The sequence below is a fragment of the Nesoenas mayeri genome, assembly GCF_963082525.1.
Source record: "Nesoenas mayeri genome assembly, chromosome: 17".
NCBI lineage: Eukaryota > Metazoa > Chordata > Aves > Columbiformes > Columbidae > Nesoenas > Nesoenas mayeri.
In genome coordinates, this window is record NC_137565.1 from 9,785,577 (window position 1) to 9,798,168 (window position 12,592).

At 41.8% G+C, this 12,592-nt stretch overlaps 1 protein-coding gene across 1 annotated transcript in view; it reads right to left on the reverse strand.

Moving 5' to 3' along the window:
* Positions 1-12,592, reverse strand: part of SFI1 (SFI1 centrin binding protein) — a gene marked incomplete at its 5' end in the record, with an annotated part of 28,287 nt that overhangs the window by 13,593 nt on the left and 2,102 nt on the right. Inside the window, 11 exons of the mRNA XM_080354985.1 lie at positions 870-967; positions 1,359-1,451; positions 2,241-2,311; positions 2,755-2,916; positions 3,677-3,833; positions 4,591-4,690; positions 4,951-5,068; positions 6,636-6,730; positions 6,998-7,105; positions 9,135-9,206; positions 10,245-10,424. Of these exons, the coding sequence (XP_080211111.1) occupies positions 870-967; positions 1,359-1,451; positions 2,241-2,311; positions 2,755-2,916; positions 3,677-3,833; positions 4,591-4,690; positions 4,951-5,068; positions 6,636-6,730; positions 6,998-7,105; positions 9,135-9,206; positions 10,245-10,424 (1,254 nt within the window). The remainder of the gene's footprint in view (positions 1-869; positions 968-1,358; positions 1,452-2,240; positions 2,312-2,754; positions 2,917-3,676; positions 3,834-4,590; positions 4,691-4,950; positions 5,069-6,635; positions 6,731-6,997; positions 7,106-9,134; positions 9,207-10,244; positions 10,425-12,592) is intronic.

The following is a 12,592-nucleotide window of genomic DNA, read 5'->3' on the forward strand; positions in this document are numbered from 1 at the left end:
ATATAATCATCTTTTATTTCTTCTCCAATGTAAATATAGTCCACTCCCTCCTCCCTTGGAAATATTTTGAAAATCCTACTCTTTGATTTTAAAAAATCCAAACCACAACACAAACCAAACAAACATTGTAATAGGACTTGAAAAAAGTTATAGCAACAAATAACAAAGAGAGGCATGGTCTGATCACAGTATCACAGTATCACAGTATGTTCTGGATTGGAAGGGACCTCAAAAGATCATCTAGTCCAATCCCCCTGCTGGAGCAGGAACGCCTAAGTGAGGTTGCACAGGAACATGTCCAGGTGGGTCTTGAATGTCTCCAGAGAAGGAGACTCCACAACCCCCCTGGGCAGCCTGTTCCAGTGCTCTGTCACCCTTACTGAGAAGAAGTTTCTTCTCAAATTTAAGTGAACACCACTGAAGGGATTCTACCAAAGCTGCCTCTTATGAACAAGGTCAGGTTAGTTGCCTTCATCGAAGCTTCTTCCTCTTTTGATGAAGATAATACGTACTTGCTAGTCTGTGGCCTTCCCAGAGATGCGAGAGTCAACTCCCCCCACTCCTCCCCGAAGTAAAGCAGCAGCAAGCGGTTTGAGCTTTGTCCATGCTCATGCTGCAACCTGCTGCTCCTACCAGTAAAACATCCAGCTATTAAATCTAAACAAGTCTCAGAGTTAGGCTTAATCAATCTCCCTTTCACATTTCACACAGAAACAGGACATGTAAACTGACCACTTTTCATAGAAAGTGTAACAGCAATTGGCATCAGGATGGTCACGCTCCCCAAGGTATTATCAGATTTTAAATGAGAACCAAAGGCCCACAAATCCCCCATTGGTACAAATTTATAGTAATATTTCTCTGCACACCTGTAACGGGCATGAGCCACTGATGTTAAGGCCTGCTGCTGCTCTTCCTCCTTCTCTTCCAAATGTGACTTCCAACGGTTCCAGAACTTCTGCAGCACCTGAAAAAAAACAAAGATGTGAAAAAACACGGATATCAAGAGAGAAGAATGCAAAGAAATAAATTATGAGATGTCTTACTAAAACTGCATACAGGAGGCAACCATTGGCATATGAAGCACGGCAGCACACTGCAAACTTGTTTTATAACCTGCTATGATTTTTCTCTGGTAAAAGTCACCAAAAGCATAGGAAAACAGAATATTAAAATAATCTATCTAAGACTGACAGTTGACTTGCATGGGAGATTTTCCGTGGCTAGTAGTATTTAGGAACAAAGTCAAGAATTTAATAAAAAAATATTTTGTAGGTGAAAGTGGAAGCCAATAGGACAGCTCGAGACTAACTAACACAAGAACTTAAACAAATAAACCAAAAAACAGTGAAACTCACTGTAACTTGATGCTGACGGTATGACAGATTCTTTCTCATTTGCTGAAGATAAGCATTCATGACATTTTGCCAAAGACCCTTCAACCCAAGTTTCTGTAACAACAACAAACATACACAACTTTCAGGTAACGCAAATCAGAAAGCACTGTTAAGTTTAGAACCGGCTGCTCCTTACAGACAGTATTATGACAGCATCCTGCCCTAAAATGCTCTTAGAGTCACTGATGGTTTCAATCTATGATCCAAACAGGCTAACTGCCATTCTTTTGATGATCGGTACTGATCCACACTTGAAAATCATTCAGTTCTGAAAAAGCTGGGGGCTTGCTTGTGTCCAGCTTTCAGACAGTCCTCAAGGATTTAGAACAAACAAACAAAACCCAACCACCACCACCCAACTGCCTGCATATGCAATTAGCTGTCTCTGGACTCATGTGAAAAGAAGCATGTATGCATTACTACAGAGGGAAAAAATAACTCTTGTAGCAAAACAGTGTAAGCAGATAGCAACATTTGAAATAGAGGTGAGAATTAAAAAAATAAATTAGGGAAAAATCAAGGGAAAAATGCGATCTCAAAGTGAAATGGCCAGGGACTACAGTAGCCTAATGCCATCAAGATTAACTACTTCACCAGTTTCCCAATTGGAAGAATAACTATTCTGGAGAGCAGCACATTTTCCCCATTTGGATTCAACCAGCAGGTTCCAGAGTAGCTGGAATTTAGAAACTTGATGCCCGATTCAAACTCACCACATCAGAAAACGGTGCATCCCTCACTTCACACCCACCCATCACTGTGAGCACGAAAGGCTCACTGCCAGTCAAACTGCCCGAATTCCCTCCGCAGCCTCTTCCCCCTGACACACAACAGTGCTCTTACCAACAGATGATGCTTGTAGTGTTTTTCAGCCAGCTCACCCTGGCGAGTCTCTTCCACACACAGTACCACATCTGTCATTGAGTTAAAGTATCTGTTACACAGAGACGTCCACCCTGATACGCACACAACCTTCTCCCACAGAGGGGCACTAGATCTCCATCTAAACCTGCTTCAATACTTGAATTTCCTGCACTGTTAGCTGTGCAAGTTTTGACTACAGCCAAGTTTTTAGATTTTGTTGGCTTACTACAATACATTTTAAAATTTACTGTTAAGTACAGAATTATTGATTCGCTGTTAAGTAAATTATCTCCTGCAGGCTCTTATCTGTCAACAGGCTGACATATTGTAACTGCAATTGCTGTATTGTTAGTATGGCCTTACATACATCTTTCTAATGATAACGTGTTTGTTGTCACCCACTGCACAACATTCCTGTTTATTAAACCAGATCGTTTTGCCACAAGAATGCTTTTAATTTGCCCCTGCCAGGGACTAAACGCAGACTGGATACAGTGCTTCCAGCGTGCAAAGGCTCTCTGTAAGGCAACCCTTGCTGCTCGTTTTTCAACGTCCTTTCGGTGAGCGTGCAGTTTTCTCCTGCACTCCCATGACAGCCGCCACTCAGAGAAACACTGCCAGACTATCCTGCTTCGGTGATGCTCCCGGGCCAGCTCTAGAAAACAAACACACAAATTACTCAGGACTTGTTCCATCCTGCACTCATTTATATCAGATGAAGCCATGACATTTAAGCCACTGGTTCCAAAGTAACAAGCTAGCACTGAAAAATGGTGGTAAGAATCCACAGTAACACTCAGCTGCAGACTACTTTCTTCCTATTGATCACAAAGGCAGTTTTAGAGCAGTAACACACCGTACAGACTAAAGAAGGGGAAGTTACAACACTGCAACACTTGTTCAACATACACAAGTTTGCTTACATTTCAGCATCCTCTTATTACTAGTCCCCAGATATCCAAGCTGGATTCTTTTCCACAACCACCGATCAACAGGTAATTCACATAAATGTCTGAACTCATTCCTGTGACTTCGAGGGAAGAAACAAAAGAACTGGTGTAATCATCTTTACCATCCTGCATAAGATGTGATTTTCTGATTATCGAGAAAATCCACACACAGATTGGCTGATAATAGTTCTGAATACACCCTTCTCACAGATATCTCAGAAAATATTATGCAATGTAAAAGTTTTCTTCAAGGGAATTGTAAAGCATTTTCTTTTAAGACACATGGAAAGCAGGTGATCTTCCTGACAGTCCAGTATACAGCCTTAGCTAGGCAGGCCTGTGACAGCATACAGTCCAGGTTGCACCTCACCATCTGCTGAGCAAGCAGAGCACTGCAGCATCTCCTAGAATAGAAAGCACTGTGCCCTACACAGAGGGGCTGAGCCCTGTTCTGTCCTAACTCACCATTCCGATGTTTCTTTGCTCTGTGGAGTTTTAAGTGTCCCAGCCACGCATCCATGCATCTCTTCAGCAGCCAGTGCCGATGGTGAGTTACTGCTCTAGTCTCTTTCTGCTTGTCGTTCTGTCTGTGTAAATACAGCTCTCGCCACTGCAGCCAAGCCTGACAGAACAATTGAGTGAGGACAGTAACGGGAAAAAGAATGGACAAGATTAAGGAAGCAGAACAAAGAGGAGGAACACACAGGCAATAGGAAAATCCATGTAAGATCTAAATGTGAAAGCTATGAGCAATGAGGCCAAAATAATACTTTCTGGGCAACAGGCTTTCTTCCAGAGTATTTTCATATAAAAGAGAATCACATCTTGAGATATTGTAAGATTTTCCAAGCCACAAGTTTTTCTCTTTAGTAAAATCTGTTCTCAAACAGGCAGTGTTTCCATTTTACAGCAAAGGCCAAATTAAATACCATCACCTGTTGCTAAATAAATGGACAAAAAGCCACAGTTCCAGTGAAAGAAAGGAAACCACACTGCTTTCACTTCAGCTAAGATGAACAATTTACTGAAGGAGCTGACAGCCTCTCAAAAATATGAAATGCTGGGTTGTATTTTCTTTCCCCAAAATGGAGCTAAATGTGCTCACAGAAATTCACCAGGACATAAGAAATGTTGTCTTGCAAAGAGGCAAGGTGCTGTCAGACAGCTGACTGGTGCTATCTTGCCTCCTAATGGGATAGTGGATTAGATCTTGGTGGAGTTCAGCTTCTAGAGAGCTGGATGTAACTTCCCTTCATGCCATGCATCCTACAAAGCAAATGAGTGCAGGGCCTATTTTTCATTAATCTGCAGCATATTAGTCACACCTGTGTGCAACTTAAACATTAGAAATGGTATCAGCTGGAGCTTCTGGGACTTACTCGAAATTGCAGGCTCTGGGCCCAGTGCTGTAGAGCCAAAACATTCATTTTACGTCCAGTGCAGTTCTGGTAGTGCTTTCTCCACACTGCCCACCATATGCTGCCGAAACAATGTTACAGACATGGTCAAACATGGGTTTCACAATTTGGTGCAAGAAATCACCTTCCTCCCACTAGAAAAAGATACGAATAGCAATCTTTTAAATAAAGTCCATGGGCTACCAGAAGAATTCAGACACACACCAAAACAAACAAACCCAAATATGGAACAAAGTCATTTCAGGAAAAGGTAACAAAACACAGGTAAAACTCATGGACTTATGGTCAGTGTCTCTCTGCCTGTTTCCACTCCCTTCTTACCGCAAACAGCTTCTTTCTCTGACTGCCAGTGCCACAGACTGCATCCCCCGTTTTGTCCTTTGAACGTCAACATAAGCCAGCCAGCACTGCCAGGTCCTGAGCAATATTTGCTTCTTCGCTGTGCACAAGAAAAAAATGACAGCATCCTAAGTTCATGCAAGAATCTGGCATCTTTCAACAACTCTGCACCACCACTTGTCGCTGACCTCCAGTCCCCTCAACTCGCAGTGACACCTCGTGGGAAACCCTGAAACAGCCACCAGAGTCACAGCCAGACCCACCGCCGGGGCTGAGGGTGCCACAGCGACAGGAACTGCTGAAACGCTGACAGCAACATGCCACTTGTTCAGAGCAGCGTGAATTATCAGACAATGGCGTTGCTTTGTCTTCAGTGCTTACAGGGCATGTAACTGTATAATAATGTTCAGCAAAGCAACCTTATCAGGCAAGAATTACAGGGGTGGTTTTGGTTCTTTTTTTTTTTTACAAAAAAAGTTCATCGGGTTCATCAGTAGCTTTTCAAGAGTTATTCTCTATTACAAGCAGAGAAATCAAGCAGAAACAAGTCAAGTTTATTTAGCAGGCTGGTCACGCAGCTAAAAACAGAAGAGGTGTCACAAATTTCAGTTTACCACTACATGCAGTGCACTGCACTTTCTCCTCACAGTAGTCTGGCTTCTCAGAACTGACACTACAGAATCAAAGTTATTCAAAAAAAAATCATTGATTTTATGCCACTTCACACACTAAAACAAATCTACAGGTTTTTTTAAGATTTCCTTGTGATCTGCTGAATAAAGTATTAACCTACCTTAAAATAGGTCAGTTTTCTCTCTTTTTAACTAAGTAACACACGGCTGCTTCTCTAAGTGACCTGGCCTCCATCAGTAAGAAAGGAAATCTAGATAGCCTATCGGTTTGTTTCCAGTGGTGCTGGACTATATAATATTCTGAGGCTACATTCATACACAGAGACCAATTAACTTATTTTACAAATCAGCACAGAACAAAACCAAAGTATCATCTTCAAAAGCGGGTCATCCCCCCTTTCAGGGAAATAGATATTCCCTGAAACCAAAGGAGTTGCAACCAATACAGGCAACTTCAGCAGCAGCACAAATTCATTCCAAAACAAAGAATCTACACAATAAGACAAGTGGCACTTCAAAAGCTTGGGCTTCTTTTCAATTGCAAGACACAAGCTGGAAGGAATAGTGAATACAGATAAAATATGTGCAGTTAATACCACAGGGAATTATTATCTAATTTCTGTAGCCACAGCTGATAGAGAATTCCAATAACACATTCTATCAAAAAATATCTATTTCAACACATATTTTCATAAAGTAAAAAAGAAAAATAACACAAACTATAAACACCCCCAAAAAAACCAACCAAACCAGTCTCCAAAAAGCAAATGTAATCCAGAGCAGATGGAGAGGCCTTTAAGCTTATTCACTGGCATCCCTAAATAACTATATAGCCACACAGCAGTGCATCAAACAGACCCCCTGCCAGCTTCAGACAGGCAACCATCTGTACCTAAAAGCTTTACACTTCCACAGGGTGGGGGAGGCCTGTGTGCAAACATGTGCAAGGGACAGAGATTCTGTGTAAATATTTCCCTTGGAAACTCCCATCTCAATATGTCCCCAAATAAAGGTATTTACCACCACTTCACTTACCATGAGCCTCTGCAACATAATATTTGTTCCTCTTTCCCTGCTGCTGGCACACATAGGCTCTCCAAGCCTTGAATATCAAACTATGGAGTAAATGCCTGAAATTGAAAAAAAGCACCATTCAGTGAAAAAGTGACCAATGCCTAGAAGGAGGATTCTTTCCAGTTCAGTTGCACTCTAAAAATATGTTGGATAGGAAGATTTGATTTCATCCTAAGAAAATATGAAAATAAGCAATGAAGACATTACTTTTGGGCTAGAGGTACTGTTGATGTAGCTTACTGGTATTAATAACTCCTTCAGAACCTAAGAAAAATGTCTCATACTGCTACATAGACACAACAACAGGAAGCCACTTCACAAACCTGCGATGGCTGGCTGCTCTGAGGGTGAGCTTCCTTTCTCTGCAAACACTCCACCACTCCTTCCACGCTCCAAAAGTTTTTTGAATAGTCTTCTGGTCATAAAAGCATCTAAACAGTTGAAAGATTTGGACATGGGAAACTTCAAACAGGTTTCCAGGATGACCACAAATCTGTTTTAATGAAGATTATGCTACCTCTTTTCCAGTCTCGTCCGATTAGCCTAACAACATCCAATTACATTTAAAAACCACTGCTCTACTGTGACACTTTATTTCAAGACTCTGTGAAGAATGACAAGAAGCAATCAGCTTACTGACTCTAAATACTTCACAAAAAGTCAAGGAAGGAAAAACAGATGTTGTTAACTGACTCGCCAAATATCAGAGTGCCAGTTGACTTTAGACCTACGAACAACTCACACCTTTTACACTCAGTTCTGTGTTTTAATCAAACAACCAGCACAATTGATAAATCATGATACCTCTATCTTCCTTGCTAACTTCGCTATTTTAACACAAAATATTTTTATGTATAGAAATAAATACAAAAGCTACTTCAGATTTTATAATGCTTTGATATTTCCATTGTGTTCTTAGAAACAGTATGCTGGTCTTGAGTTATCCCAAATACAAAATCTTCCCAAAGAACACATATAGGCTAAGAGCTCCTCCAGCAAGCTGCTCATCACCTATCCTAAAAACAAAGATGTTCATCAGCTCATGTACCTTCTCCTTCCAATGGATGCTACGCCATGCACAAAATAGCTTCACAAGTCATGTATGACCTTCAAATTCTTTAACCTCAGTAGAAAAATCTCTGGTTTTATACCCAGATTTAATTAACACACACCTGGCCAGGTAAGAAGTGATGCTACCTCTCAACTCAATTGTGAACAACTGAAAATTCAAATATAGGAGGGTTTGAATGAAGGAATTAGGATTTTTATCACCTAAAAGTAATTATCATGATCTGCTATTTCAAGCAATTCATCTTTTTATTTTAAAATATTCTCTCAAACATTTTTTCCATGTGATCAAGGTGACCCAGGCAGTTGCCTAAGAACTGGAAAGTCTCATCCACTGGAGTATAAATACTTACAAAGAGATGAGAAATGTTTTGAATTTGTGACAGAGAGAAGGAACACAGACGTACCCATGAAAACAGACGAGCTAACAAGCAAAAGGCACATAAACCCAGACTCCCAACCTTTGATCGCAACTATCCCACCAGCTTAATGAAATTGGCCATCTCTGTAATAACAACAGGATTAAGCCCGGGATACCTAGAGGTGAAAACACACATCAGTCTTCTCACAAGTTGCAATTTGTAGCTACCTACCCTAAGCCAAGCTGCTAAGTCATTCCAAGCACTCAAGCAGAAAAGAAAAGGGAAAACAAAAAAGTTTACATACAGCCAAAGTAGTACCAATTCAGAATATGGGATAGCAAGGACAGCAAGGTTCACAGGACAACTTTCCTTGGCCAGCTAAAGCAGATACAGGCAGAATATGTTTGATGCAGGGTCTGATCTTACTCTAACAGATGCACAACTTTCCACTGGGAACTGGTTCAGTTCCCAAGGGTGTGGTAAAACAAGAATGAACATGCAAATTAAAGCACAACAAGAAAAGAGGATCATAGTATTGATTTTAAGTAGCAGACAGAACACTAACAACAGAAATGAATTTTCTGTCCTGGGTATTTTAACAGATACAAAGCAAACACAGATATACTTTAAGAACAATAGTGCAAAAAGTAAAATTAACAGAATTTCAAGATCTCTAGTTATAATTTTGCAAAATTGTTAAATTTAAAGCAGGTATCACAATCATACCCCCCATCATTTATATGCCTGTACAGTTCAACTTCATCAAGATCACCACAATTCCTGTGAATTTAGTTAGTAAAGTTTAACAATTATTATTAAAACCAAACAAAAAGCAGGCGCAAGGAGGGTATTCAAAGAAACCTTCAAATTATCTCAAAAGACATTCAAATACCTTCTTGGCAGCCAGTAGTCTCTTAAATCAATGGTATAACACTAGACCATATTAAAACAAAACAAAAACACAACAACCAAACACCACCAACCCCCACGACCACAAAAACTCTCCCTTGGTTTCTGGAGCTTTATCTACCTGGCTTTGGAAGGCAGAACTTGTCCAAATGTCTTTTGTGCCCACAAATAGAAGAATTTCCGTTCTAGAAATCTGGAATATGAGGAAAGGTTAGTTGTCTTCATACTCTTCCTCTGCTAATATCCAGACAACAGCAAAGACAGGAACTTCTATGCTGGTTTCAATCATAAAACTACAGGTCTGGTTTTATAGAGATCAATGTATATATGAAATATTTACACTCTGAAATTAGTACCTTTAACAGGACTATTCACCAGCATAAATCAAACTGGGACACACTTGATTAGGAAACCCAGGCAGCTGAATTGCCTTCCAAGCAGCCCACTTAGACCCAGTGACACCACTGAGCAGGCTGCTGATTAACTGGGGAGCCCTCCTGTGCTTTGGAAGCGATAACATCGCTGTTTCCCTGAAGTCAACCAGGGGAGTTAGACTTGTTTCCAAGATACTAAAGCCAGTCTGATGTTTACCCCTGCCTGAAACCTCATCTGCCTTCTTCCTACCACCCCCACAGCAGCTCTGCTTCTCAGCAGACTTCTCCCACTACCAGTTCAACTCACTAATCTGTGACTGTGATATTATTATCCTTTTTTCCTTTTTTTTTCAAATGGATTTAAGAGTTAATTGGCTCACAGGAGGCCCCAATGAGCACCAAGGCCAACACAAGGCAATTAATTAAAGCACATAGCCATGAACAGGACCTCCCACTTTCAGTAAGTCTGAGTTGCTAGGTCAGTCTCACTTGTTCAACAATTATTAGTCTTTTAATCTCTAATTACCATCCCACTTTTGCCAAGATTCCTTCAACAAACAAAAGCAGCACAAGAGGGAAAGACTAAATCATTACACCTGGCAGACGCCTATCAAAGCATATTGTTAAATAGCCATTTTTAAACTTTACATTAGAAAATGCAAGATTTTTATTAGAAAATCAAATATCTGACTGTGCCAATGCTCATTCTCATGTTACCACAAGACATTTTCAGAACTGTCTGGCATGCCTGTGAATAAAACTTCTGCCTTAGTCTGCACTTGGACTACTGAAAACAGACTCCTTTAGGTCTGATCCCCCGGCTCCATTCAGTGAAAATTATGTTTTGTACTTATCACCTGATTTGGAATTCTTTTAACCTTCTTCCTTGATGCAAGGCATACCCAGCTTGATCCAGACTGCCACCATCTGGGTCCTGGAAGTGATGCCTGGCAGACTGGGGAGTGCTGGATTGCCCAGTTGCGTGCGTTTGACACCTGGGTAGTTGATGGATTTCCTGCATCTTCAGAGATATTGAACTTAAAAGGAAATAAGAAATATTTTGTATAAAACTACATTAAAGAAGTAGCATTGTTTCAATAAATTTGTCTGCAACAAACGCATACACTTACAGACAGAAGTTGGCAGCTACAAGATGTTAGAACATATTTATTGCCTCTTTATCAGGTATTTTTTGCAATCTGAAATTTTAAAGTTGTTTCCCCAAGACAAGCAGGAAGACACATTTCAGCACAATCATATCACAGACAATTCCTTTCTCCTCTAAAATTGAAATGAAAAAGCACTAAAATGCGTTTGTGCTTCCTCTCCCATGTGTGTACATACAAGTACCCTTACAGAGAAGATTTGAATGTGGTTTTCTGCCTTTTTTTCTCAAACATACCAAGGTATTCTGTCTATTGCCGAAAAACTCTCCTGAGGACTAGGGAACTGAAGTGAGAATTTCCCGTTTCAACAAGAAATGCACTTATATATACAGTCCTTTCACAAGGAACTTTTCCCTAGTTCACCGTTAAAAAGCAAAATTAGGCATATTTTTCCATCATAGACTTTACCTTCACCTGTAGTTCTAATCTAGAAAATAACAAGTATGTTTTTATGAATTGCAAGTATTTTGTCTCAGTAGTTTTCTGAAAACAACAATGATTTTTTAAAAATCTAACCAGATAAAACTTGCTGAACCAGTTATATCGAAGCTTCTTTCCCAAAACAAATACTGCCACCACCCTGAAAATTTGCACATTAGAACCACAAACACACTGTTGAACTCAGTAACAGGCAACAGAAGAGAACAGTCTGAAGTCACCCTAACAATTGCCTGAACGGAGCTAGGAAAAAACCAGGCTGCAGCCAGAAAAAAAACCATTGGTTCCACAAAGTTATTGAAACCATCCATACTCAGAAGTTCCAGGAGTTTAACTGAATAACTGCCCACAGTACTAACAAATTGTTGGGGTCTAGGGGGAAAAAAACACAACACCCCCTATTCCCCCAAAAATCTCATAGAAGGAACTACAGTATTTACTTGTTCCAACAAGCTGCAAGGAGCTAAAACAATGCTAATGAAAGAAAGCAAGACCTGTATTTTGTGTGAGATAAATTCTTGTTGTCCTGTAAAATAGGATTTGAATGTTTTCTGAAAGAGGTGGGCTCCTTCGGCACACAAAAGAATTCTGTTCATGTCAAGATGTGCAGTTAAGGCAACTGTATGCACTTTTGAAGAGTTTCAGGCAATGTATGCAAAATAACTTTCAGTATGAGTTCTTGTACATGTCTATTAGGCCAACCCACACCACACATCCTTCAGTCAGAGTTTACCTGAGTTTTTCCTTTGGAAGAGAAGAATTATAACGTGAACACTTTTAGTGCTTATGGACACTCAAGAACCACACGCCGCTGCTCCAAGGCCCTGCCTGGAGGTGCAGGAGGCCGCTGTGCCGCCCGAGCCCCCCGCTGAAGGAGCTGCGGACCCCATGGGCCCAGCGGCGAGGCCTCCCCGGGGCCCGGCCGATCGGAGGCGGCACCCCGTCCCGCGGGAGGCGCGGGGTGGCCCCACACGAAGCCGGCGGGCAACAGCGGAAGCCCAGGGGCCCTGCCCTCCCTAAACGAGGCGGCAGCACCCCGAGGGGAAAGCACACACCTCAGCTAACACGAACACCCTCCCTCACCACCGACCGCGGGATAAGCCCCGCCCACTACCACAGAGAGGGGCTGGAGCGCCACCCGCTCTCCTCAGCGGCAGCAGCACAGCGCCCCCAGGCGGCGCGGAGGAACGCGGCCAGGCGGCGGCGCTGCCCGGTTGGAGCCGGTCCCGCCTGCGCTGAACTGGACCCCCCGGCTGCCCGGAGGACACAACCGCCGCCACGACAAACGTTTGTTGACTTCAGACATAAACTGCAGCTTCGAGCAGCAGGAATGGGGCTAAGCGTGCCATGGCACCGAGCTGCTGCTCACACTGCACTGCGGATGGAGGAGAACGAGTATTTTGCCGTTCCTGTGCTACCATAACCAGTGCCTTATGAATTATGTGCCTTTATGAACTTAAAAAATAGTATTTCAGCTCATAATAGCAACTCGTACAAAAGCTACAGCGAAACAGACCCCCGTTCAGGGCCTCTCAAAGCCAGTGCTGGCAGCATCTTGTAACGGCTGCTTGGCAAGAGGCTCCTGGTCACTGGTGCTATTG